This window comes from Aulonocara stuartgranti, assembly GCF_965226115.1.
Source record: "Aulonocara stuartgranti genome assembly, chromosome: 12".
Lineage (NCBI taxonomy): Eukaryota > Metazoa > Chordata > Actinopteri > Cichliformes > Cichlidae > Aulonocara > Aulonocara stuartgranti.
In genome coordinates, this window is record NC_138948.1 from 29,669,936 (window position 1) to 29,696,605 (window position 26,670).

Sequence of the window (26,670 nt, forward strand, 5' to 3'; positions counted from 1 at the left end):
AGTTACACATTTTACCATAAAGTGGCTAAAGGCCACTTCAGATCAATATCATCACCAAGTCTGAAAACACACATCTATGTCTTCGCCGCTTCAAGCTATATTATATATATATAAAAAAATAAAAAAAAAACACCCAGCACGCCCCTGCGGGCGGTTTATCCTTCAAGCTCGGGTCCTCTACCAGAGGCCTGGGAGCTTGAGGGTCCTGCGCAGTATCTTAGCTGTTCCCAGGACTGCGCTCTTCTGGACAGAGATCTCCGATGTTATTCCCGGGATCTGCTGGAGCCACTCGCCTAGCTTGGGAGTCACCGCACCTAGTGCTCCTATTCATGTAGCCCCTTCCGCCGGGGTTACTTGCGTAGTAGCATTCCAACAACGCCCTGTTTTCGTCTCTTGCCCACCGATGCCTTCTTGTTCCAGTAGCCCACTTTTCGTCAGGGTGCCCTGGTTCCTCAACACCTGACGCGGACCTTGTTGATCCGGGCGACGTCCGAGCCGGCATGCCTTCATATTTATCTGTCTCGCTCATGTCTGCGGTAGGCTTGCTTAGCATAGGGGGTCTAGCCTTAGGACCCTTACTGGATACAGACGCCCCAGGCAGGAATTGAACTTGCGATCCTCATTCATATATATATATATATATTCATATATATATATTCATATACACATATACATACATACACATATATATATATATATATATATATATATATATATATATATATATATATATATATATATATATATATATATATATACATACATATATATATATATACATATATATATACATATATATACACATACATATATATACATATACATATATATACATATACATATACATATATATACATATACATATATATACATATATATACATATACATATATATACATATATATACATATACATATATATACATATATATATATATATATATATATATATATATATATATATATATATATATATATATATATATATATATATATATATGAGTCCTCTTCAGTCTTGTGTGGAACATACAGATCAAGTATTGAATGACTCTAGTGTGTAAGAAATAACACCATCAACACAAAGCAGCAGCCTCTGTGCAGTGCACAATGATAACATTGATCATACGTTTCAGTATAAAAGCTGCTTAACTGTTGTGCACCATGTTTACTGCCCTATGAAAAATAGAATTATACCAATGTGTCCTGATGTGTGTTTTTTCCCCCAACAGTAAAAGTAAAAGACACACTAAAGGCATTTTCTAAACTCCAAAGAAGACAAAAATACAAAAACCAAATTTTGTTCACTTGCTCGTTCCTGGAGAAAAAAAGCTAATGAAGACCACTGTGTTGGTACATTGCTCATATATCTCATATAGTGATAATTAGCAGAACTGCAGCTTCATGATTCATTCATGAACTTAAAAGTCCTTCCATCATCGGACAGAGATGGTAATAAAGGAAGCACATGAGCTTAATTCTCAAGGCCACAGTGAGTGGTCCACACAGGATAAATAAATGGTCATTTATTACTTTAAATGACAAAAGCACAGAGGGTAAACTCACGTGTCTAAATCCCAGCCATGTGGCTGTGATTTAGAATTGCAATGGTTAATTTCTTAGATGATTCAAAAATGCCACAATATATCAAAAAAGGCAGAATTTCCAAAGTCCTTGTCCTTAAACCCAGACAATAATATTTTAGGCTGTGAATCATGTTGAAAGAATTTGAACTGCAGAGAAATTTTTGCATTTTACATCTACAGATCTTGAGCACTATAGTGTTAGGATTTTCTTTTACAATCATGCTCCAACAGTCTTGATAATTCAATCTGTCTTCAAATGCTTCAGACGGGGTTTAGTGGCTTTGACTGCTCACCTGGATATACTTCATGAAGCGGTGGCATTTGCCACAGCGGGACAGCGGCTTACCAGTAGCAGCAATGGGAGAAAAGGAGACCTCCATCAACTCATCCATGTCTGGAAAAAATAACACACAAAGTCTGAGCTTCAGCTGCATACAAGAAACTGGAACCTGCAGTGTGCTTTAATAATATGTCTCCTCTGCATTCACAGGTCACATGTTTCTTGTTGATGTAAAACTGTAATTACAGCACTGTTACCCAGTCCCTGCCATGTTCGACCCATTTAGCAGAAACCAGCCTGTTTAAAGCTCTGAGATCTTTTCCATCTGACTTAAAACAGTTTTAATGGCACAGTTTTCTTACTCAAAGATTCAATGTGAGGTCACTAGCCACTTCACCATTTCCTCAGATTAGCAAACAACCTGTTCTGAGCCACAGCTACCAATAATAATCCCAATAATAATAATCAATAATCCCTTTAAGGAACTTGTGACACTGCGTTCCTGTGGTTTCACTGGACTTACTGGTAATGGAGTCAACAAAGTAGTGAAACTTCCTCTTGAAGATATCCAGGGCGTGCTGTAGGACCTGATGGTAGTTGGCCTTACCCTGCGCAATAAGGTTAAGCTGCTTTTCTACAGCACTGCGTATAGTGGGAAGCACCAGTTCTGCATCTGAGAAAAACACAATTAAATTTGCATTAATAATAATCTTGTATTTTATTAGCTCTATAAACCACTCTGTCTGGTCCTATATCCTGCAGGTATTTGGTTATATTCAAGTACCTGCATTAGTTGCCATAGCATCCAAAGATAAATCAGTTATGTTCCAGAAACCCTCCACTACTGACCAAGCACAAATTCATTACAAGAGTAAGAGAATACAAAGGTAACTTAAGCAAATGACCTATCTTGTAGTAGCCATGTACCAGGACTATGCCTAAGTTGGTTGGTTTCAGCTTGCGTCCACTCTCAACTGTCACATAGTTCCTCTGGCAGATGTTATTGATGTGGACTGGGATACTAGCATCAGTTCCTGGGGGGAGGACAAAGACCAACATCTATAAGACTGTTTTCAGAATTTACAGCCAAAGAACTGCTGTCATGCATTAAGTCCTCAAAGGTTGTCCTCAAAGATATAATAAACATGTGTAATGAGCAGAAAGATTAATGAATCATCCATGCAATAGAGATGACAGACTGGGTGACTGGCATCTGCAATCCGTTTCTGCCTTGCTTCCCAAATACCACACAATTAAAATATGACCAGACATGAAGTGATAACCCACAGCAGGTCCATTTCCTGGACACAGACCAGCTTTCCATCTAAGCGAACAGCTGAGTTTAAATTAAGCAATGTGCACAGGCAGCTTGTTGCTTCCATCCATCCATCCATCCATCTTCATCCGCTTTGTCCGGGGCCGGGTCGCGGGGGCAGCAGCCTAAGCAAAGAGGCCCAGACCTCCCTCTCCCCGGCCACCTCCTCCAGCTTGTCCGGGGGAATACCAAAGCGTTCCCAGGCCAGCCGAGAGATATAATCTCTCCAGCGTGTCCTGGGTCTGCCCCGGGGCCTCCTCCCGGTGGGACATGCCTGGAACACCTCACCCAGGAGGCGCCCAGGGGGCATCCTTGTCAGATGCCCGAACCACCTCAGCTGGCTCCTTTCGATGTGGAGCAGCAGCTGCTCTACTCTGAGCCCCTCCCGAATGGCCGAACTTCTCACCCTATCTCTAAGGGAGAGGCCAGCCACCCTTCGGAGGAAGCTCATTTCTGCCGCTTGTATCCGCAATCTCGTTCTTTCGGTCACTACCCACAGCTCGTGGCCATAGGTGAGGGTAGGGACGTAGATCGACCGGTAAATTGAGAGCTTCGCTTTTATACTCAGCTCCCTCTTCACCACGACGGACCGGTGCAGCGTCCGCATTACTGCAGCTGCAGCCCCAATCCGTCTGTCGATCTCCGGCTCCCTTCTCCCATCACTCGCGAACAAGACCCCGAGATACTTGAACTCCAGCTTGTTGCTTAAATTATTTAAAAAGTATTTAAGTATACCAATGCCATGTTTCTCCATGAGGGTGATGAGTTCAGCCTCAGTCAGGTAGTCTGGTGGGCTGGTTTGCTTTTCTATCAGCTTGATCTCATCTACTGAGAAAGTGTCTCCAGGCTCACATACTGGTATGGACTCTTCCAGAGGGATGCCCTGCCATGGCATTACAGTCGTGTAACCTGAAAACAAAATGCACATTTAGCAAGGATTAGCTTGCTGCAGGCGTGGTAATTCTTTAATGTTCACAAATCTCTTCACTACGGGTGGGTGATATAAACGATATACGATAGAAACGATATAAATTTGGCCAACGATATCGGTACCGCGATAGCGCATGATGATGATGTCATCAAGCTGCTACAGCTGCGATGCTTCCGACCAAAACAGTAGTTGTAGCAACCACTATCATCTACAAATTATGCCGGGGGACAGTCATAGCAAAGAGATGAAGCACTTTTTGAAATATGGGGAAAGCTAAAAACTGTGCTTCCTCCACTTCCGTAACATTGATTCATTAATGTTGAATTCTCTCGCAGCTGTTTTATTCCCATATTGTTGCAGTATATTAATAACTAACCTTGTATTGTGGATAAATAATCTCAGTTCTTCTCCTGACTGAAGTTTGCCCCATGTATAGCATCCTGCTATGCGATTGCATTTGTCCCTGACCACCAGAATCCGTCACGTTAACATTTATTGAGTAGGAAAAAAAGTTAATAAATGTTAACGTGGGAAAAAAAGTTGGCGTTCATCCTCCAGCTTCACTGTGCTAATATTATGCTAATATAGCTGTGTCACTAGCAATCACGTAGCACAACATTATATACCAGGCAGTCCAACTTCAGTAACCCTGCAAACGCCCTTGCTGTTTAGTTTTCTGTCTTCATTTATGTCGGAAGTGGTAGCAGAGCTGTACGTTTTAACTAGTTTCAAAAGTCTCTCAGTCAGAACATGGTATGTTATGTTTAGCTGTAAACTAGCGAGCTAACTTCCTGTTAACTTCTAACTCCGTTAAATTTAATAAATTCTGTTTTCATGGATGCATGGATGTTAAACTTAATTGTTACACCTGGTAAAGCAGCAACGCTGATGATTTTATTAAAGATTAAAGAATTTAGACCGTGTTTAACTCTCAGTGTTCGTTTGACTTAGGGACCTGAAGAGACGGAGTTTTGGACCCAGATTACTCCGCGAAGCTCCTCACTACGGCAGCCGTAATGCTCTGACAATCCATCAAGCAATGCGGCTTACCAAAGTTGTACTAAAACATTTTTTAACAGATTTCTGCACGCCAAAATCGATTCGAGGTCAGTAAGCACAACCAGAATTCATACATAAGGCACACTCTCAATTTTTGAGAAAATTAAAGGATTTTAAGTGTGCCTTACAGTGTTGGTCAAGTTACTTGAAAAAAGTAATCAGTAACTAATTACTGATTACTTCCCCAAAAAGTAATCCCGTTACTTTACTGATTACTTATTTTCAAAAGTAATTAATTACTTAGTCACTTTTTAAAAACCCGATTTACAACCTGAATAGGTGATAAAGCGATAGATCTTTCAGCCCAATTCTACTTTTTCTGCATAATCCATCATACAAAATGTAATCAAATGGAAAAGTCTCTTTTTTTTAAACTTGTTTTTATCAGTTTTAATCTTTTAACTTTATGCATCAAGCGAAAAATTTAATTATATGCACCATTCTCTGACTTGAAGAAATTAGTTTAACATTTAAACCTATTTTCTGCACATTCCAGCACATAAAATAAAAATTTTTTGTCAAAGGAGCTTGCAAAGAAAAGCGTCTGGACTTCTTTAAGTTGCTTGAAGATGTTTCACCTCTCATCCGAGAAGCTTCTTCAGTTCTAAGGTCAAATGGTGGAGAGTCCCAGATATAAACCTAGTGGGAGTAACCCCCCCCCACAGAGGGAGAAAAGGACCCCCTGATGATCCTCTAATCGCCTGAGCCAAGGTGTGAAACTGGGCGTGGGTCCCAATTAGAGATGGACCGATCCGATATTACGTATCGGTATCGGTCCGATACTGACCTAAATTACTGGATCGGATATCGGAGAAAAATAAAAAATGTAATCCGATCCATTAAATATCACGAAAGCACCTCACAAAACTTGCAACACGCTGTAACTCACCTCAGAACGTTAGCACGTCGGAGCAGTATGCATCACGTGATAGAGCGGCTGTGGCATGCGGGACCTGTCGGTGGTCTGGATAGCATTTGGAGCTTCGCTAGCAACCCGGCATTTCATCTCCGACAAAGTTATCCCCGAGAGAAGTAAAGCAAGTGTGTAAGTCCATCTCTGAATGTCTGTCTGTAAAGCATTCCTGCGTTAAGCTTAACGAGCGACTGCCTCTCGCTCTCCGGCTGCTACTTCAATCATGAAACTGCTTAATGATCAGCTGATCGGCTTTTCTGTCGCGACTCTTGTTTGTCTCTTGTTTGCTTTTGGCCCACTTTGCACCAGACAGAGGAAACCAGCGACTAAACAACAGCAGCACGTTTAAGCTTGATCAGCTGTTGTTAGAATTTATTTATTATTACTTTCTACTCCAGGATCTTTTTCTACAGCTGACGCTGGTAACTGTGCAGGGGCGGATCTAGCAAAGTTTAGCCAGGGGGGCCGATAGGGCATTAACAGGGAAAAGGGGGCACAAAGACATACTTTTCTTTCTTATTCTCATTTAAAATGTCGAGCTTTTAATTATTTAATATTTATCTGAATCTTACACCCAAAGTTTTAATCTGATGTAAAATGTATAGAAGTCCATTCTTGTATATAGTAACTGTTAAGTCTAATATACCCTAGTAAGCTATAGTACTTTTTCCTTTGGGAAGGTACCATCTGTGCAGTCTGCAATTTTGTTGAAGAAAGATGTTGAATCTATTTAATATTTCTTGAAAAAGAATTGATTTCTGTGTATTTTTTTTTTCACACTGCATCAAATTAAGGTTGATTACGTCGATTAAGCATCATGAGGTGGAGCGTGAGGGGTGGTTCCCTATTTTTTATTTATTTATTTTTGTTGTTGCTGGGAGTTGGAACCCTATTAGTTAGGTTGCTTAATATTTATGCTAAGTACTCTTTAAAATACCAGAATAGGGAGGATGGTGTAGGTTTAAGTTTATTAGATTGATCAGTATTGCTGAACTATGAATTTTTTTTTTTTTGCATACAGGTATAACAGAATAGCTTTGGTGTAGTTGTTGTTTTAAACTTGAGTATGAACTTATACAAAATGCAGCAAGATATTTAAAAAACAGTTTTGTTGATTAAAAAAACACTATATCGGATTCATATCGGTATCGGCAGATATCCAAATTTATGATATCGGTATCGGACATAAAAAAGTGGTATTGTGCCATCTCTAGTCCCAATCAGCCAGAGTTTCGGGTGAGCTCATTGTGAAACCTGGCCCCATCTTATCATGCGAATTCCTGAGGTCAGCTGGCCCAGGATGTAAGTGGGCGTTAAGGCGTCTGGGAAGGGATCTCAAAACTGGATTATAGATGGCAGAGAGTTGGTGTCGTAAACCCCCGCCTCTGTTCAAAGATGGTCGCTCACAGTGGACATAGATGGCTTCTTTCACTCCTCTTTCAAACCATCTGTCCTCTCTGTCCAAAATGTGAACATTGGCATCCTCGAAAGAGGATTTTAGCTTCTCGCAACTTAAAGAAGTCCAGACGCTTTTCTTTGCAAGCTCCTTTGACTACGATGACCTGGATGACTGAGAACCTTCACAGACAACATTTTTTTGTGTTTACACTTTCAAATAGATGCAAGTAAAACACAGCAGAAAATAAATAAAATCAAAGACTCAGCGGTCCTTTTGCTCTATTTTCACCTGTAAAGCAGGAGTGGGGTTGGCGGAGGTTTGCCCTGGTGCAGGTGTGCCGCAGTGGTCAGTTGAAGAATCCGCGAGTTTCTCTGTGAATTTCCCATTACGTCGTTGCACACTCGGTGCTTGTTTAGGGGTTTTTTTTGCTGTAAAAAGAAGTTTTCTTCCCACGCACAATGGACGCAAATGTTTTTGTCACTTTTTATGGAATCAAACTCAAAATAAGGTCAGTACTTCCACGCTTTAAATGCTGCATGCTCATACTCTCTCCCGCACTCGATATATTATCCATTGTTGATCTGCACACAGCTGTTGTCACGAACGTCGCACTCGCTTACGTCATTGTCATGAGACATTCTCGCAAAAAAATAAATAAAAAAATCACGGTTTAAGTAACGCAGTGTTCCTACAGGGAAGTAACGGTAATCTAATTACCGTTTTTGCAATAGTAATCCCTTACTTTACTCGTTACTTGAAAAAAGTAATCAGATTACAGTAACGTGTTACGTGTTACTGCCCATCTCTGGTGCCTTAAAGTGTGGAAAATACGTTATACAGAAGAAAAGAATATATCGCGATATATATCGTTACCGCACATGCTTCAAATTATACCGCGATATGGATTTTAGGCCATATTGCCAGCCCTACTCTGCACTGAAGATCTAAGCCATAATCTGATTGTTATACAAGTCAGAGGAGTAGACAAATAGATCCTTTCTTAATGTAAAGATCTATTAAGGTTTGATCTTCCCAAGACATGTTTAAAGGAAGTGTACACAACATTAACAAAAAACATTTCTGCAGGATTCTTGTCACTCATCATATCAGCAAAGCGACTAGACTATGGGGGAACAAAGTACTGCTCTGCAAAAAGAACACTCAAGCCTGAGATGCATAGACTCATGTAAATTTTTCTTCCACATGACTGCACGTTTAAATGATAAAAATTTTGTTGGAAGAAAGGGAAATACTGTTGCAGTTTGGGCCTGTTTTCCTGCATCTGGGTAAGAAGTATGGGTGAGACTATGTTTAATGAAGCAGTAAATTCTTAATCAAGCAGCTCTAAAGCACAATGTCAGGCCATCGTTCACGGACTCAGAAAGCTGATTAAGGACTCACTACTGACATTATTTGCAGCTGTATTCTAAAATAGTTATGAAGAACCACAAAATATAGACAGGTGTCAAATCCTAAAAACTCCATCTGAATAGTGCCACCATGTGGTCTGTATCTTGTCTACACCAAAAGGGCATACAATCACAGAGTCTGGCTATAAGCAAAGTTTATGATGTCATAAGGCACCTTTGACAGCTACATAGTCACAAGCAATTACTCCATACACTAAGCAAACAATGATGTTAATACAATGCAATGGTTTACTGCAGGTAAGTACTGCAAAATTCTGCAAAACAATCATCTATGTTTACCTGGTGATATAAGGGTTCTTCCACTACATGAGAAAGCCTCTGTGCCAATGCTGAACTCTATAGTGGTTTGTAGGTACTTGCAGTCTTGACTTACAGTGGCAATAAAATGCCGGGTAATGTACTCATATAGCCGCCAGCCATCACTTCCTGTGGGAAGAAAAGAACACATTTGGGTATACATAGTTATTGATGTACTATTCTAATATTCTACAGTGTAATAACTTCACACTGTTAGATGTTGGGTTATTCAATTTCAAATACTTTTTAGAATAGTGTGTCTTGTGCCATATTAGCACAGTAATGTATTGACAGAGCAGTGCAATTAAAACAAGTGACCAGAGTAGTATACACAGTAGTGAAGCAGCATGATCAGTCTAGCAGCATGTAACATAAAAATGAATCAGATACGATATGAAATATGACCATGAAAGTTCTGTGACAAGAATACAATATAAGGTCCTGTTTCAGTCACTTATGGATACTGTGAGGGGAGTGGGGGCACATTCTGATTTAGGACCAGAGGACAGAAGCTACTAGAGTCTCGTGATTTTTGCCCCCATGGTGCGGAACCTTCTGCCTCATTGCAGAAGTTGAAACAGTTTGTTACTGGGATGGGACGAGTCCTTTAATATACCTGTTTCAGTACCACATGGAAGCTCCTGTCAAGCATCATGGTGGCTAAGATGAAAAGGCACATGGCTCAGTACGTGAGTAGGACACAGAAAGGAAACACCAGAGGGGCAAAACACCAGCTCCTGGTAGAAAGAGCAGTTGCCTGAGACTGTAAGACCAGACTGACCAACCTGTGCACTACCTGGATTGACTACAAGAAAGCCTATGACTCAGTGCCTTCCACATGGATCTTGGAATGCCTAGAAATATACAAGATCAACAGGACCCTAAGATTCATCAGCGATTCAACAGGGACAACTTCAAATCAATAGCACAAGTCACCACCAAGTCCGGGATGTACCAAGGAGGTGCCTTGTCCCCACTGTTGTTCTGCATAACCTTGAACCCCCTCAGCCAGATCATTAACAAGACTGGCTTCTTCTGTCTGCCACGCTGGGGCCTGTCCTTCAATAATGGTTTCTCTTATTGCTCCCCTTCATTCTTGGGTTTCTGCTGTCTGTGGTATTCACCAAGCACATGATCAGCTGTGACCATTGTCAATAAGACAATGTGTCATTCACACCTGGCATCGATGGAGGCATTCATGGAGAGGAGGTGACTAATGAACGAAGAGGAGCAAGAAGTGAAACCATTATCGACGGACAGGCCCCTGCATGGTATGTACCACTGGCAGACAGAAGAAGTGGCTGATATTGAAAAATCCTACTGACACCTGGAGAAAGCTAAACTGAAACACAGAGGCACTAATGGTGGCAGCACAGTACACAATACAGCACAACTTAAAAGTGAAGCACGAAGTCGATAGAGGCTGGGGTCTACCACAGCAAGCAAGATGCCAGGTGCAGGCTGTGCAAAGATGCCTCTGAGACAATCACATAACAGCAGGGTCTAATATGCTAGCAGGTAGGGAATAGTGTGTATGTATATATTGAAAATAAAAATTCCTGTTTAATTAATTAATTTTTTAAAGGATAGCTGACCCACTTTCAGGACATTTTTTCACACAGTTATTGATTTTACTATGCCTGTTGCTCATTTTTGTTGAATATTTGTAACATCTAATCTTAATAGTAACAGTTTGTAAAAAGAACTGAGTTCATCTTATTGGTGCTACCATCTACCAGTTAGTCATGCAGTGGCCCTGTGGGAAAATTAATTGCCCACCCCTGTGCTAGAGAGAATTTAAGAGTTCAAGTTAAATGGACTGATTCTTACATATAGCACTCCCCCAGAGCATTCAAAGCCATTTTTATACAACATTTCACCCACTCAAACAAGCACTTTCTTCTACTCTTTAAGTGCTTTCTATCAAAACATGCACACATTCATACTCTGTCAGATGCATCAGAGAGCAACTTGGGGCATGCAGACTGGGTCAAACCACCAAACTTAAGATTAGCAAGTGATCTGCTCTATCAACTGAACTACAGCCAACTGTGTGAAGTTTTCAACTACTATCATTTGTGAGATTTTAGAGCACCTAATGCTTCTAAATGATGACAAGCTTTGTGCACAGGTTGCTTTTGAAATCTGTTGACTCGCCTCAATAAAAATGCCCAAACCATCATTAATTTGTGACAAATTGCTTTTTTAAACCAAATTCACAAATTCCACAACAAAGGATATTTTTTATTTTAACTATAATAATATTTTAACTATAATAACCATCAGACATCCTAACATGTTATATATAGGGCTTTGAATATTCAAACTCTTTATTAACCTAACATTTCCTAGATTGACTAACAGAAAATATGTCTACAATATTGCTCATTGCTCCTTGAAGGCATGCCCTATATAAATAGAGGTGTATCATAAAAAGAGGTGATATTGTTCAGTTATTTGCCTGTATTGCTCACCTAGTTCTGCTTCCGTGGCAGCACACATGGGAGTAATAGGTGGATGATCTCCAGCATCAGTGCCCTTCCTGGGTTGGTTTATTCCAGTTGAAAGCAGAGCTTTTACCTGATGAAAAATTAAAAAAACCTTTTATCATTTTCAATCACATTAATTTCTAAGTGGCTCTTTCTTTGTACTACTGTAGGATTGCCTTGATGTGACTGTTGTTGCGATTTGGGGTTGTGTGAATAGAATTGAATTGAACTGAATTGAATGAATCACTTTATGTATACACATATGAGCAGCCTTGAATGAATGTACTCACCTCTTCTACCCAGAAGGGGTTGTTGGTCTGCTGCTTCAGTGTTCCCTTCAGGTCGAAGTTTGCTGGGTAGTGGGTCGTCTCGGTACGTGGGTAGCTGATGTAGCCCTGTGTATATAGGCGCTCAGCAATCTGCATAGTATGCTGGGGACCCATGCCTGAAACATAATATCACATCCTTTATCACATCCTTTTTCTCTTTAATTCTTTCACATTTTTTCTTCCAGCAGACAGAGTACACCGATGAGGAAGGCTGGATGTGATTGGCTGCAAACTGGACACACTTGAAACTATGGCATAGAGGCTGTCACTAAACAAACTCTTATCCATCTATGTATAACCCAGATCACCATCTGCACCATTTACTGGACAGGCAGTGGAGCATCTTCTCTAACAGACTCATTCACCTGTGCTGCCACAAGGGCACACCCAGCAGTCTTTCATGCCACATATAATAAGTACAAAGAAATACATCATCTAACAGAGAAATGCATTGAGATATCTTATGTCACATAAGTAATGGGTGTGATGGTCAAACTCATTAAACATTAAAACAATAGAAAACCTGAGTCCATTCCTGTGAATATAAATTCCATTCAAAAGACTTTTTATGATAAGTTTAGATATAAGGTAAGAATAGAACAGAAGATACTCTCCAGTAAGTGACTGTTCCTCTCGATCGCAAAGGATAAAGTGTAAGGTGGGTTTTCCAGTACATGACCCTTACCTTTCATTGAAACAATATTAAAAGTACAAGGATCAAATATAAAGACAGTATCATTTTATTTTTGCAAACATAATAATCAAAGATCAGAACAACTGTCAGTGTTATAGCAGCCATATTCACAACCCGAATTCCGAAGAAGTTGGGACGCTGTGTAAAGCGGCGATTGGCAATAACAGTTTTATTTATAAAGCACATTTGATTACAATTTAACTCACGGTGCGTAACACAGTAGCTAAAAATAGTGGATACCCCTCAGCCTCCTAGTAGATACACCAAGGATATCCTATTCCGATCACTCAAAATACTTTACACTACACCACATATCCATAAAACACATCCTGCATCAACACATGTATCAATTTAGAATCACCAGGGAACCAAACGTGTTCAATTATATTTGAGTCAGTTTCATCTAATCAAGCTTAACATTCTTAGTTCAAACTTCATAAAGATTAAACAAACCAAAACAAGAAAAAAAAACTATTGTTTTTCCTATCCATGACTCATGAAAAACCACAAACCCATCCCCTCAGTGTATTTGTATGCTCAGGAGAAATGACAGCTCATGAAAAAGTAAATATAAATAGCTGTAAATGTAAATATACATATGTAAATACCTAAGGCAGAACTAGCCACTCTCAACATCTCCACTGTGTTTAAGGCTTGAGGCCTCTGCTTGGTCTTCTCCTTCTTACTCACCAACTCCACCTGTGAGAGAGAGCAGACACCTGCTTAAGCAAGCTGACCTAAATTTATTATAATTCAGATTGACTGGAAAATGTTTTATAAAGCAGACGTTTGTCTTTGTAGTTAATTTAATATTTGGTGAAACAGGAAACGGAATAATAATCATGACCTTCATAATGTCAGACAGCACATGTACAATAAAAAAATATTATCTACAAACCACAAAGTCTGGTTTTTGCACTCACCTGCGCATCCCTGGATGTTTTCGCCAGGTTGACAAACATTTGACCCACCTCTCTGTCAAAGACCCTAACTCTGTTCCAGTCCAGTGTCAGTGGACTCTCCTTTCCTTTAAAAACCTGAACAAAGCACATCATTTCTGTCAATACCGCACAGCAGAAAGGAATCTTTGACAGTGTGGCAGGAAACTGAGGTCATGGTTTACCTTTGCCTGGATGACCCAGTAAGTCTCTGGTTTAAAGGACTGGATCTTGTCATGGCGTTCCACACAGAAGCCAAGTGTTGGGGTCTGGCACGGACCAAAGGAGATTAACGAAGAGTCTAGATTGCCATATTTCCCTTGAAAATACTTTGTTTGGAACCTGAAAATTAGTTTAGTCAAGAAAAAAACCTTAAATGAACAGTATAAATATCTTTGATCAGCTGTAATCAACCATGTTTTCAAAGATTCTGGAATTTCATAAACCTCTGACCAGATGAACTAAGCTTTGGATGGAGGTGAAATCACACAAAAACAGTGCTCTGTGGCATTTTGAGTTTGGGACCCCCTTTTTTTTTTTTTTTTTTAAATTAGTGCAGTTTGAAAGTGTGGTATTTAACTAACCTTCCTCTTCTGCTTGATTAATCACACAATTCTGAGCTTACGTGAGAAATCAAAGTCAAAGTCAAAGTAAACTTTATTGTCATCTCTGCTACATACAGTACAGTATATAGAGAGATGAGACAATAAGGCTCCAGTATCACCAGGGTATTTATTTGAATTGTAATTTTGAAACCTTCTACATCAGTAGACAGCTGTGTGTGGGTGAAGAGAGCAGTGTACCGGGTGAAGGCACAGCCAATACGCAGATCCAGCTCTTGCCGTGCATCTACTGACAGAGCTTCATTGTGATTGGGCTCTCCAAGGCGGTTCATAGCATTCCAGATGTCAGTGTCAGTAATGGAGCTGAATTTGGCACGGTAAACACTCCTGGCACTTCCCTTATTCATCACTGGCTGAATGGCATCCAGCACCTTGAAGAGAATTACAGGTGAGGCAGAACACAGAAACAAACAGCACAAAAAGATCAAGAACACGAACAGGACAAAACTAGAAAGAGCACACAAAATTAAATGACAGCAGCTTGAGCATGTACCAGGTCACTAAAGGATGACTGTAGGCCATCTGATACAGCTACAACTATAAGTTTTATCAAAAAGTTTGAAAGCCTTATGTTAATAGAGAGTACTAATAAGAAACAGATGTGGTGACCAGCATTACCTCGAAACATATGTTCTCTCCTTCTTTGTCACAGTCCAACCACAAAACCACACAGTCACTGCCTCTGGCTTCAACCTGACATGATACCACAAACTTACGGTTAACAATGCAGTGCAGTGAAAACATATTTGCACCCTCCCAAATTTGTTAGTATGCTGTGCAACTGTGACACGTTTCAAATCTTCAAAAGAATTATATTAGAAAGAGAAAACCTGAAATAAATACAAAGTGCAGTTTTAAAATGATGATTTCATTTATTAAGGGAACAAAATCTATCAAATATACCTGGCCCCTTTGTTGATAGTGAATTAAATGTGATTAACTACATTTTGGAAAGCTGAGTTTAATTTGATTAGCCAGATAGCCTGATTAGTGCCAGATCTACTGAATCAAGAGATCTTTTAAATAAAACCAAGTAGGCTAAAAGATCTCAAAAAGCAACACATAATGGGGTTTTTTGTATTGTGGCACCCAGAAACAAAGTCATTTCTCAGGCTCTGGGACTCAAGTGAACCACGGTGAGAGCTATTATCCACACATAGAAAAAAACCTACAACTGAACTCCAACTCCAAAACTTCAAAAGTATTGCTCAGTTGGGTTATTCCGCAGGACAATGATCCAAAACCATTCAAGGCACTTTACATTAGGGAAAGACACTACATCAAGATCGATAACATAATAATACACCAGCAAGTCTACATCTGAACAGCTAAAAAAAAAAAAAAAGCCAAATAGGTTTTGGAGTGACTAATCAAAGTCCAGACTCTAATCTGATTAAAATAAGAAATCACATAACAACTAGTACCGATGTATTGTAAAGCCAATTAATGGGTCAACCTACCTGAAGAAACTTGACCATATTGAGTTTAGGGTTGGCCTCCTTCTTTTCAGTAGGAGCTTTACTAAAGAGTTCTGCAGGGTCTACTTTGTCCCAGTTGTTATATTTCCCTGGAAAATAAAGAAAAAGTGCAACATCCTTCACATTCACTACACTATTGCTGTGGACCGATATCAGCCATACAGTTCATATCACTTGATCACTGCAGTGTACTACAATACAATGACTGACACTTTTTTTTTATACAATGGTGCTTCACAGAAAATAACCCCTTCATCATCTGACACCAATAAGTTGTGGCGTTTTGAACTGTATTATTTTATAAAACTGTCCCTAATAATCTGTTTTAATTACTCCTCCCATGTAAAATTAGGAGGTGAAAAAAAAAACAGTGAAAATTTAGATCAAGGCTGAGCAAGACCTAACATGGAGGATACCCACCAATAAAATCGAGACTCATCACATGCCCACAAACAGAAGTCATCTTAAAGTGTACAGTTTGGCCCTGGAAAATGCCGGTGTATTCGTGCACTGAGCATGCGCCATTGAGCCCCTTGCGACTTGTACAGTTTCCTAAAGAAAAAGGAGAGCAAATTAGGCATGAAAAAGGCTACACGGTTATCTTATTATAATTACAAACAGATAAGGTCATTCAAAACATTTCAATGTTCATGTTAAAAAACCAGAAGCCTTAATACAAATTTAACAGCTCAAACAGCAGATGAATTTTAATTGACAGGTCAACACCTACACCTTCATTTTGCTGCTCCTTTTATGGAGATCCCATCTCATCCTATCTCTAGCATCCTCCTCTGTCACACCAACTCTCTGCATGTCCTCCACGACCCTGCATTCCGTTTTCTTCTATGGGCTTGGAGAGTTTGGAGGTATGGTCTTCACTCCAGACTGTATAGGAATTTCAAGACCATACCTCCAAACTCTCCAAGATCTTGTCCACCTGCTCCCTACTCTCACTACAGATCACAACGTGTTTGCAAACATCACAGTCCACAGACACTTCTGTCTGAGCTCATCTGTCAGTCTGTCCATCATCACTGCAAACAAGAAGTGGCTCAGAGCACTTCTCTGATGTAATCACCAATCTGCCCTCATGCATATCTTGCACCACCCTAACCACCCTCTTGACATCCTGATGTATTAGTTTGGGGTCTTTATGGTGTAAGGTCTACCTTACAACATAAAGTGCCTTGAGGTGACTGTTGTTGTGACTGGGTGCTGTATAAATAAAACTGAACTGAATTAATAAATGACTTGTTTTGCTTTTTTTTTTTTTCTACTGAGCATTTTACATTTAGAAATCAATTTAAAAATGAACTTCTGAATCACGGTCAAAAACTTTACAGAAAAGTTACTTCACTTTTTTGTTCTCTCATACTGTAGTCTAATTGCTGATGAGTCATAGAAGCAGCCATTAGCACGAGGCCAAAGTGGTCGTGAGCAAGCGTCCTCTCCCTGCTTACATGAAATTTCTGGTACAGGCTGATGTCCTTATGAATAAAATGACTCTCTCAAGGCTGAATTATAATGACAGTACGCAAACTATTATGACAGTAACTAATATATTCCCCACCCCCTACACAGACACAGCTACCCCAGCCTCTTTGAGGTGAACAACCCAATCAACAATGCACACAAGCAGAAATCCAGCCAAGAACAGGGCACATATATAGAGGTAGGTCCAGAAACAGTTCACAGATCGACTCCAAGCCAAAGAACAGAGTGACCACCAAAGAAAGGCAAAGAAGCTCCACTGCACCTAACTCCAGCCAAACAGTCAAGCCATGGAACAGCTCCAGGTAAGTATGCTGCCTTTTTGGTTTTTAGTAATGCCGACTGACATACAGCAACGTTAAACTCAGATGGGCTTTAAGGAACACACTAGTAGATTTATGGATGTTTTCACATCTTTCAACTCTATTTAATTCAATCTGCAGGTTAGTAAAATTAAACAACATTCATTTTCTATTAGAGCTGGATATCGTCACAGATTTCTATAACTGAATTGATTTGATTTTGACTCAGACAGTCAGAAATATTATAATTCTTATTACTTATCAGTACATATCCATATTTTTATATATGTATAAAAACAAAGCTGACAATTGTAAGACTTTAGAGGTGCAAGCATCACAGCAGATGCCTTTTTATCAAAGTGACTGAGGATAAAACACAGAAAAAAATAAAGTAGATTTTCTTGGCCTGGCTTTTATAGCAGATAACCCTTAAAAAGATTCTGCAGTAGTTAAAAAACTGAAGAAAACCACAAGTCAGTATATGAACATTACCCAATGCTGCTGAAGTGAAAATCAGAGCAAAGTTACAGAGGTTTTATAAGAGAAATAGCCAAGTGTTTTGCAATCTAAGCATATTTTGTAAAAGCTTAAATTTCTTTGGTATTGAACCGCAGAAATTAGGCTCTCTTATCGGAGGTCGGTTTGGGAAAAAAAAATAAAAAATGGCGGGTGACAGCGTGCAATCAACAGTATACTGGTGCGTAAAAAGCAAGCAAATAATGCAGAAAACAGAGATTATTGATGGTAAACTGGTCTCTTGAGCACACTGTGAGAGAGCAGTGAAAATGTTTTTCAAACATGAAGCGTACTTTTGCTCTTCTTTTGCTGCTGGTTCAAACTGGCAGCTTCTGAATGTGTGAGATGTCAGCTTTCAGCACCCCACTGCATGTCCGCAGACATGAATGAGCTGTGCTTTGTGTTTACATCTGTTTACCTGCTCTCAATTGCTGTTTTAGCCGTTTGGTGGTTGTTGAAATAGTTTTGTGAGGTTTAACCTGAGATTCTGGCGTTTCTGGCAAAATACATTTATATTTAAAAATCGATATTGCATTATTCAAACTAAAATCGATTTGAATTAGAAAATCAATTTTTAAAATCCCACCCCTATTTTCTACATACTTACTTTATTAGACATCTATAGCGGTGTTCAAATATCTGCATATCCTGACTGCACAAGTTAAGTGTATGAATCTATTACAAAAAGAAAAACATTTGTATGCTGAACCCACTACAGCATTTCTGTGAGTCCATTTTTTAAAGACCAGTACAGGAATGTTATTCACCTGACTGGCAATATCTACCAGTAGCTCAGAATAAGTAATTTGTACAATAGGAAGAGGTTATGCCAGATTTCCTAATATAATAGTAATTAAAAGCTGGGTCTCTGATAATGTAGGGAGTGTTGTTCAAGTAAAGTAAGTCAGTAAAAAAGAAAAGAGCAACCCTGTAACATCGCTGTATGTGATCAATCTTGAGAGCCAGACAATGTAAGAGAGAGAACCACAACAACCCACCATGAACAGGCACAGTGAAGTGGTGGTGAGGAAATCTTTTAACAGGCAGGAGTTTAACAACTCCTGGCAGAACAAGGCTCAGTGTGGGACCCATTTACCTTCTGTGGACAAATTAGATAAAGGACCCAGTCACACCTGATGAACTGAACAGGGTGACCTTATCTACTTCAAACCAACTTCCAAAATTATGTCAAGGCAAAAGTAGCGCTGCGTGTTTTTTAACTTAGAGGTGACAGAATATTTGACACCTGTATAATATTTTTCCTTAAGAAATATGAGCGTGGCTTCCGCTAAAATCTTTAATAATTGTAAGAAGCCAAAACTTACAAAGTAGGACAGGAAGTCTAAAGTCAAAAACTATCCCATCATAGGAGACCAGTATTACATTTGCCACCTTTAGAAGGTATAGAAACCTTGGTGATGTGTCTGGGTTCACCGATTAGAAACTCATCAATCCATCAAAACATAAACTCGCTGACTGTGTGTTCAGCAGCTGCGTGTCTTTCTGCTGTGTCTGCTGGCCCTTCATCAGTGCGTGGCCCTGTCACTGAGCAGCCAGTGTGTGGACGAATCTTTCTGCACGTACAGCCTGCAGGACTACCACAGCCAGCTGGTCAACCTGCCCACCCGCATCAACGAGCGCAGCATTGCGACCTGGAGCTACGTGTAAGTGCTGGAACCTGCAACGCAAACTCTTATGCTGATTCTGCTTGGCTGAGAGAATGTTGAATGGGATGGGTCTATCCAGCAGTGTTAAGTCTAGTACTAAGAAAAAGCATCTCTCCATATTGGAACTTTACAAATTAGCAGAAAAAGCTGCGGGAGTCCTTCATTAAAGCACAAACTTTGCGAAGAAAAGCAACTTTTGTAGCTTTTTGTTTCTCTGTTTGTTTTACACAGAGAAAAATCTCCAGTATGTCTGCAGAAGTTGAGGCTTTCGTAACATTTTTCAGATCGAAAGTGAAATAATACAAACTATTGTATTAATTAAATATCTTAATTTTTATAATTAAAATATATATTTTTTTAAAAACTCCACACTTTTCACAAGCCAATGAGCCATTACACTCTGAGCCATGAGCTGAGGGTTGTTAGGTTAGACAGTAATTAATATTAATAAAAATGTCTACACCACCATAACATCTGTTTTCAGCAGCACAACAACATTCCTCCAATTAACATCGGAAAGCCTTCCAAGAAGACAGAGTAAAGGTAGATTTCTTATGCCTTAGTATATTGTATATTTTATTTTATTTGACTTTGACCTTTGTCTGTACTTGAGACTATTTACATATTTTTACATTTAAGATTATGGTTTCTTAAAAAAAAATGGAAACCAATGAGTAGTTCATTCTTAAAGACCTGTGTTTTTTTCTAATTTGAATATTTATTAATGCTCATTAATAACAAAAAAAAAGTTATTCTTATGTGATTAATCAATGGAATAATCGATAGATTACTCGAATATCCGATAGCTGCAGCCCTACAAATTAGAGCTCTGGATCTTTAAACTCGATCCATTTAATAATAAAACTCACTGGCTCACAGCCTAATACGGGAGACGTGGACATCCCTCTTGTTTGTTGCAGATCAAGGTGTAACTAGAGAATGCATTTCCTGAAGAAAATGCAGTGTGAATGCTGACAGCTGAATGGTTTGAGCTGAAATGTAATAATTGCTGAATATTTAGTTTAAAAAATCTTGAATGAGCTGAAATACATTGAATCATTCACCTGAAAGCAAAAGTGCAAAACTGTTGAAAGCTGAAGTTCACACAGAAGAAGTTTCAAAGTTGGAAAGTACCTGAACGTCTTTAAAGTTAAATTAGAAAAAGCTGATTAATGACAAAAGAAAATTTAGCATCAGAAAACTTCTGAATGAATAATGAAGTCCGGTATTCCTTAAATCACTAGAAGAGTGGAATTACGTATTTTAAATGTCTAAACTCAAGAATAACAAATGAAAAAAAAAAAAAAAGCTGCAAAAAAGCTGTTGCATGCGTATGTCTGTGAGTCTGAGTTACTGATGCTCAATGGGGAAACAAAGACATTAGACAAGGTTAAAAAACTTAACACCTTCCTACTCTTCCAGGGATGCTGATGCTATTTTCTGGAGAACTGATTGGCCAGTAGGTGGTGATTTCTAATCTGGAATTTAACCTGCTCCAGAGCAGGTTAGATTCACAGCATGAGTTACCATGGTGAATTACCTCAGTAAGAAGTGAACCACCTTTGTAGTACAGAAAATCCAGATAAGCCCAAATCCAGATTCACAGTATAGGCCTACTCTTCATCTCTCACCAGGGAAAACATCGACTTGAACCGGGTGCCTCAGGTCATCCATGAGGCCAGCTGCCACACCGGCCACTCCTGCAGGGGACTCGACAGTGAATTTGGTTTAGAGACCATCCCCGTATCCCTGAGGATGCCAGTCCTCAAAAAGAACCCCAGCTGCTTCCCCTCAGCCAGCTACTCTCTGGAGTTTGAGCTCATCACTGTGGCATGTATATGTGCCATCTCCAGACACAGCTGAACACAACAGAGCATGCTATGGTCAACTTGGGCCACTGGAAAACTTCACCAACATCCACTGTTTAGACAAAGTATAGTTTTCACATCAATTTTACTGAGAAATAGCCCATTTCACTCATTGTGCTTGTTTTCCAGAAGACACTGAAAAGGTTATCAGTTATTACACACCTGTTAACAGCTCATTAAAGCAATCTGAGACACTTTATATTATACGGTGTCAATTCTGTGTCCATGTGTAGTGTTTTGACAGCCTTGTTATCACAACACTTTTGTTTAATTCGAGATCCAGTCTAAGAGTGTCTAAAAAAAGAGAGTACTGCTTTAACTATTGTATATAATATGTCATTTAGCAGTACAGGCAAACACAGGAAACAAACCAACAAGTCCAACACTGGAATCATCATTTGGATTACTCTAATTAAGACAAGCAGGCCAGCCAGGCTTATATATGCTGAGTGCCCAGATTTAAAAAATCCTTGTATTCTGAAAAAACAAAGAAAGAAACAACAAAAACAAAACAAAAACCAATCAAACGGCAAAAAGTCAGCCGATCAAAGCTAATCAATTTCATTTCGGCTCCACCATACTTCCACTGCGTGCTGATCGACACAGCTTTTACTCTGTACCCACCTTTAGAAAGGATTTTGGCAATGGCCTGAGCCAAGGACGGCTTCTCCGCTACCATCAGCACACTTCTCATGATGAGCAGTTTCCCTCAGCTGTCGCTTACTGTCCCAATCTTGTCAAAAGGAAACACTGACCTGTGCTATGCTTATCACCGGCTAACAGGCTGTGTGAGAAACTACTGCAGTGGCCATGGCGCGTTCTACCATACGAGATCTACTTCCGGGTGAACGTCATGGCCTTTGCCTCCCATTTAATTAGTTTTAATGATTTGATTTTCTTTATCGTCTTCTCTGCTATTATTATTATTATTATTAAAAATTGGTAGTGACAAATAAGGTGACAAATTAAATACAGACTCGTAGCTCAGCTAACTCAACAAAACTAACAAAAATATATGCGTGAGGAGCGTAACATAATTTGAAAAGAAGCTTACCAAATGGACAAACCCAAAAATCTGAAAGAAAATTTTTATTTTCAGGTAACGCTGTCGTTTTCTTCCGTAATCTAGAGGTTTTAGATTTTGTTTAGGTTAAAGTGAATTTAAAAAACAAAAGAGACAAAAAAAGCTATCATATCTTTTTGTCTTTTCTTAATGCCGCGTTGTCGTTCTTGCGACAATAAAATGGCACGACTGTGTGTGTGTGTGTCTGTGTGTGTCAATCAAAATTTGGACACAAGATGGCGGTAGACGACACGAAATAACCGGGTACGTCAGTCATTTTCTTCTACCCAAAGTGAGAAAACAGATCATCTCAGCAGAGCAGGTGTTTGTTTTTCTAAGAGTTTTACGTATATCTTTGTGTTTGGTTGGTTGTTTTTATTTACGTGTTTATTGTACTGATGAAGACCAGCCATGTGAATAATGGCAGCCTGGATTCTGTTAGGCCGAAAGCAAACAGTGACAATGATCAGAATAAGAAACAAAGATGTCATGCTGTCACTTCTATGATCCACCTTTTTTTTTCTTTAAACACTGCTACACAGCTGTGTGTACATCCATCCATCTAGTACATAGTGTTCTTTGAGAACTGCGTGGGCCACTGGGGCAAAAGGGCAAGAGCTAGAAAAGATGCAGGGAACTGAGGGTGTGGAAGCTGGTCTTCTCTTCATCTTTGGGGAAGGTGATGGGATGCTGACCCCAGGCAGATGGTGATGAAAGAATTGTGTGTGTTGTTTCATTCACCCCCTCCGCTACACTTCAAACTAAGTCATCAATTAAATGCATCCTTACAACCGTTCCCTCCATGCTGCCCATTGAATAGGCAGATCTTCTGGGCTCAGTCTGTGGCTCTACCATTTTCTCTTAAAGACAGTGTTGCTAACCAATAACACTTATCTGGTTATTAAACTGGCTATGTTTTTATTCTAATATTCAGAACAGTCTTTGAGGATTCTGGAAAGAAGTCTTTTTAACCTTTTATAATTTCCAAATATCTCTTGTGTATATTTTGGGAAAACAGTTTGTTACCTCTGTGCCATAAATTTTACTATGAGAAGCTACACACCTCCCTCTCCCAAGCCACCTCCTCCAGTTTGTCCGGGGGGACACAAAGGCATTCCTAGGCCAGCTGAGAGATATAACCTCTCCAGCATTTTCTGGGTCTGCTTCAGGGCCTCCTCCCAGTGGGACATGCCCGGGAGACCTCACTCAGGAGGTGCCCAGGAGGCATCCTTGTCAAATGCCTGAACCACCTCAACTGGCTCCTTTCGATGTGAAGGAGCAGCAGCTCTACTCTGAGCCCCTCCCGGATGACCAAACTTCTAGCCCTATCTCTAAGGGAGAGGCCAGCCAGCCTTCGGAGGAAGCTTTTTCCACTGCTTGTATTCGCAGTGTAGTTCTTCAGACACTACCCAAAGCTTGTGACCATAGATGAGGGTAGAGACAAAAATTGACCGATAAATTGAGAGCTTCACTTTTATACTCAGCTCTATCTTCACCACTATGGACCTGTACAGTGTCAGCATCACTGCAGCCACAGCACCAATTGGTCTGTTGATCTCCTGCTCCCTTCTCCTGTCACTTGTGAACAAGACCCCAAGATACTTAAACTCCTCCACTTAGGGCAGGGACTCGTCCCTGAGTGGGCACTCCACCCTTCTTCTTCTTGAGCATCAGATTTCTAGGTGCTGATTGTCATTCCCACCGCTTCACCCTCGGCTGCAAACTATTCCAGTGCAAGCTGGAGGCCATCACCCAATGAGGCCAACAGAACCACATCATCTGCGAAAAGCAGAGATAAGATTCTGAGACCACATAAGTGAAAGCCTTCCACCACTTAGCTGTGCCTAGAAATTCTGTCCATAAAAATTACAAACAGAATTGGTACAAAGGGCAGCCCTGGCGGAGCCCATCACGCACGAGGAATGAGTCTGACTTATTGCCGGCTATGCGGACAAACTCTTGCAACAGTTCTATAAGGATCGAATGGCCCGTAGCAATGGGCCCCATACTCCCGGAGCAACCCGCAGTACACCCAGGGGGACACAGTTGAATGGCTTCTGCAAGTCCACAAAACACATGTAGACTGGTTGGGCAAACTCCCATTCACCCTCAAATTTTCTTGACAGGATAAAGAGCTGGTCCAGTGTTCCACGACCCGGACAAAAACTGCATTGTTCCTCCTTTATCCAAGGTTCGACTAACAGACGAACTCTCCTTTCCAGCACCCTGGCATAGACTTTCCCAGGGGGGCTTAGGAGTGTGATCCCTGAACACAACTTCCAGTCCCATTTCTTAAAGATGTGAACCACCGCCCCGGTCTGCCAATCCAGAGGTACCGCTTCATGTTTCATTGCAATTTTGTAGAGGCATGTCAACCAAAATAGCTCAGGGTGAACCTCATCCACCCCAGGGGTTCTGCCACCAAGGAGTGCCTTGGTGGCAGAACCCCTGCCTTAGTGACCTCACCTCAGCCAAGTTGTCCCCCTCGTCTCCAGTCTCTGTTTCCTACGAGGAAGACTTGCCAGTGGGATTAAGGAGGTCGTCGAAGTATTCATTCCACCGCCTGACAATGTTCTCAGTCAAAGTAAGCAGCGCTCCACCCACACGACACACAGGGCAGGTAGAGCACCACTTTCTCCTAAGTAGCCTGACAGTTTACCAGAATCTCTTTGAGGCAATCTGCAAATCCTTTTCCAGGGGTTACCACCACGACAGGCACCAACCACTTTGCAGCTGCAGCTCAGTGTAGCTGCTTTGGCAATGGAAGTGCTGAACATGATCCATTTGGACTTAATCTCCACAGTCTCCCTTAGGGACTCCCTATTAACAGGACAAGCCTCTGTCAGAACCAGGCTCAGGAAGGGGTGGCCATCTGCTACAACTGCCTGGGGTGAGTGGAGGAAGACGAGATGAAGACATACTGTGGAAGAGAGCCAGAGATTATTAAGAATTAATGATTAATTGCAGATAGGTGTACATATAGTGCGTGACAAAGGTCAGTGAAGACAAAACAGTCAGTGTATCATGGGAAGCCCTCAGAAGGCTTCCCTTCTAAAGGGGCAGGTAAAATGCATACTATTGTATAATACCAATTATGTAAGTGTTCTGATAAAAAATTATTTAATTATCTTTGTTTTGATGATATATAGTTCCAATATCTAAAATTTAAGAAAATACAATACTGGTATTTTTGTCATTTGCCTCTTGAATGGGCCATCAACTGTACATAAGCCCAGAATGATCACTTAATAATCCGGTCAAAATTATCACCAGTAGTAGAAGATTCCTTTAAAACTATGAAGTAGATGGCCCAGAGTAACATGTAACACGTTAAAAAAAAACAAAAAAAACCAAAATAATTATTCCAAGTATTGAGCCTTGGGGGACACCACATACGAGATAGATTAGTCCTTTTTCATCAGTACCTACTCAAGTCAGCTTGGTTCGACTTGAGTCGACTCAGTTTTTAGGGTGGTAGTATTTAATTAAGTAGTAATTAGGTGGTAGTACCTGGTATCAGGTACTTTTTTTAGTACCTACTCAGCTTAGGTTCCAAGCAACCTGAGGCGATACAAAAATGTATACAAAATACTCCAATCTCTGTTTGTTTAATACATCTCTACAGAGATTTAAATACGTAAATGTGGCTTGAGTTACACATAAATGATTTTGCTACAATTGCCTGTAGTTTTGGGACAGGCACTTGGGATAGACTAACTTGTGTAATCCTGTGGGTGGGTCGTTGGTGTTCACAGATATTATGGTTTTATATTTTGTTATTGTTTTTAGTATTAATTTCATTTCAAAGTTTTATTTTCAGTTTAGTCTTAGTTTTGAAAATGTGTATGCTCATTTCAATTTAATTTTTGTTGTTTGAAAAGTATTTCACTTTGAGTTTTGATTAGCTTTGTGATGTTTTCAGCCACAAGATTTATGACGTTTACAACAGGCTTTACGGTGCAAATGCTTTGTTACAGGGACATGCTAGACTCAGTAAATATATTAA

At 40.0% G+C, this 26,670-nt stretch overlaps 2 protein-coding genes across 8 annotated transcripts in view; one reads left to right on the plus strand and one right to left on the minus strand.

Moving 5' to 3' along the window:
* The window catches only part of top3b (DNA topoisomerase III beta), a 63,217-nt gene that overhangs the window by 15,094 nt on the left and 21,453 nt on the right, over nt 1-26,670 (minus strand). For 4 of the 7 annotated variants that reach the window (XR_014280178.1, XR_014280179.1, XR_014280180.1 and 1 more), the window contains exons 1-15: nt 22,226-22,470; nt 16,178-16,309; nt 15,740-15,846; nt 14,898-14,972; nt 14,460-14,650; nt 13,842-13,998; nt 13,642-13,755; nt 13,327-13,417; nt 11,986-12,140; nt 11,681-11,786; nt 9,189-9,335; nt 3,913-4,086; nt 2,768-2,896; nt 2,386-2,535; nt 1,876-1,976 (exon numbers count right to left, since the gene is read on the minus strand). Coding sequence is in view for 4 of the 7 variants with exons in the window: in XM_082555245.1 (XP_082411371.1) it covers nt 1,876-1,976; nt 2,386-2,535; nt 2,768-2,896; nt 3,913-4,086; nt 9,189-9,335; nt 11,681-11,786; nt 11,986-12,140; nt 13,327-13,417; nt 13,642-13,755; nt 13,842-13,998; nt 14,460-14,650; nt 14,898-14,972; nt 15,740-15,846; nt 16,178-16,309; nt 22,226-22,295 (1,899 nt within the window). In the remaining 3 variants the exon portion in view is untranslated. Of the gene's footprint in view, nt 1-1,875; nt 1,977-2,385; nt 2,536-2,767; nt 2,897-3,912; nt 4,087-9,188; nt 9,336-11,680; nt 11,787-11,985; nt 12,141-13,326; nt 13,418-13,641; nt 13,756-13,841; nt 13,999-14,459; nt 14,651-14,897; nt 14,973-15,739; nt 15,847-16,177; nt 16,310-21,273; nt 21,411-22,225; nt 22,471-25,130; nt 25,585-26,670 lie in introns of those variants that run through there. The other 3 variants (XM_082555247.1, XM_082555246.1, XM_082555248.1) reach the window with 2 other exon arrangements.
* On the plus strand, nt 17,539-22,219 carry LOC309719501 (uncharacterized protein; the record flags this gene model as incomplete). The annotated part of the gene is made up of 3 exons (XM_082555665.1): nt 17,539-17,553; nt 19,549-19,730; nt 21,368-22,219. 3 exons carry the CDS (start codon nt 17,539-17,541, stop codon nt 21,594-21,596), a joined length of 426 nt encoding a protein of 141 aa, XP_082411791.1. The 3' UTR covers nt 21,597-22,219.